At 37.7% G+C, this 1,849-nt stretch overlaps 1 protein-coding gene across 1 annotated transcript in view; it reads right to left on the bottom strand.

Moving 5' to 3' along the window:
* Nucleotides 1-234: 234 nt before the first annotated feature.
* Nucleotides 235-1,849, bottom strand: part of LOC102754130 (isopentenyl-diphosphate Delta-isomerase 1) — an 18,852-nt gene continuing 17,237 nt past the window's right edge. Inside the window, exon 6 of the mRNA XM_006758151.2 lies at nt 235-1,565. Coding sequence (XP_006758214.1) covers nt 1,383-1,565 — 183 coding nt within the window. The 3' untranslated portion in view covers nt 235-1,382. The remainder of the gene's footprint in view (nt 1,566-1,849) is intronic.

Below are 1,849 nucleotides of genomic sequence, written 5' to 3'. Positions count from 1 at the left end.
AATATATTACAAAATGCCAATTGCTGGTCTAAAGCCCCATTGTCCAGTATGGCGGCCTTTAGCCACTGTAGCTGAGTAACTAGTTATGTGTGGCTTTCAGCCTGAAACCTCCTAGGAAAGAAAACTTAAGAACTAGAAATGTTTGAATGTACTTTGAAGCTATATGGCATTTATGCTACCATAGGCAGGTTAACCTATTATTGTATTAAAATTTTAACAAAAAAGACAACCGTATTAAAATGTAATTTTTTAATTGTTTTTACTTTTCAGTAAAATTAATACTTGTGACAAATCTTCCCTGAAATTATGAATTAACTGCTCAGAGTTAACAAGAAATGGATTCTTCCATTAAATTTATAAAATATTTAGCTTGTAAGAAATAATTTTTTTTATTATTACACAGCATTCAGAGATTATAAAGCTGTCTTGAGATTTCAAACTGAGAAATCTACGCAAGAGTTTTAAAAAGTGCATCAATCAAGGTACAGTTTAAATATTAATATACACATACTCCAGACCCCAATTCTATTTAACACAAATATTAACCTTTCTGTTTAATTTCCTCTGCTCCCCCCAATATGGCATCACTTTGTAGAGAGTGGTTCTCAGCAGGAGCACCTTTGCCATCCAGCACACATTTGGCATCGGTAGTAACTGTGACTGTGATGGGGGGGTGGGTACCAATGGCAAATAGTGGATAGAACCCACGGATGCTGCTAAATGTCCTTCAGTGCACAGGATGAACCCCCACAACCAAGAACAACCCAGCCCAAATGTTAACAGAACCAGCGGTAAGAACCCCTGTGGTAGAGTATGACCCAATTTCCTTTTTACAAATAGTCTGTCCCCTGTAATTCTGAGAACACAGACTGATAGAAATCAGGACATACACCATTTAGTTACCTTCGACCTGCTCCCCTAATTTAATATCTTAATATGGAAAGTTAATTTGAGCTGTTCAGAAGCAGCTAAGCAGACAGTTTCTGTTGCATTTTTCTGGACTATGGTAAAACTTTAATGATATGTAAAGCACCTGGCAAATAAAGTGCTCTACAGGTTCTGAAAATGTCTCAACACATCATAAATAAAGAGCTTCACTTATTTGTTCAAAATTGTCAGGACTGTTTAGACAGGTTAAGTTTAGTTGATTTGCTTTTTAAAAATAATCTTTCATAAATGTCCTTTACAAATAGGAGTGCATATATGTGGGGGGGTGTGATACAAGTAAGTATTGTCAGCATTTTTTCCACACAAATTCGGGTTGTAAAGTACCAGTGTATCCAATGAAAATTCTACTGGGGATCCCAATTTTTAAAAAATCATTTTAAGTTTACTAAGTAGAGAGACATTTTTCGTGTTTTACTAATCATTCATCTCCACATTCACATTCTGTGTATTTTCTCATGGTCAGCAAACTGATTCAAATTATTTAAGTTATCCCACCATGTAAAGAGAAAAGTTTCTGCAATACATTGAAACCATGGAGTTATCTTAATTTCACCACTGGCTGCCTTTTTCAGCATTTCTTCCACTTCTTCCTTTGACACATAGCAATAGCTTTTAATCTCATGACACATGATCTCAGGGAACCAAGATGGTGGTGGCATAGGTTAACGCTTGAGTTTGCTGCCTCGTACAACCACTTCAAAAATACAACTAAAAGACAGAATGGACATCTTCCAGAACCACAGGAACGCTGCCTGAGTGGAAGTCCTACAACTAGGAGGGAAGAGAAACGCATACCAACACTCAGAGGAGGCGCAGTGCTGAAGTCAAATACTGAGGTGCGGAGTGCATGCAGAACGGGCTGGTGGCTGAGGGCGCGGTTGGCGTTTTCAATCTGGCGGGA

This window comes from Myotis davidii, unplaced genomic scaffold (assembly GCF_000327345.1).
Source record: "Myotis davidii unplaced genomic scaffold, ASM32734v1 scaffold194, whole genome shotgun sequence".
In the NCBI taxonomy this organism is placed as follows: Eukaryota; Metazoa; Chordata; class Mammalia; order Chiroptera; family Vespertilionidae; genus Myotis; species Myotis davidii.
Note: the sequence above shows the minus strand (reverse complement) of the source record. Positions and strands in the feature narration are given on the sequence as shown.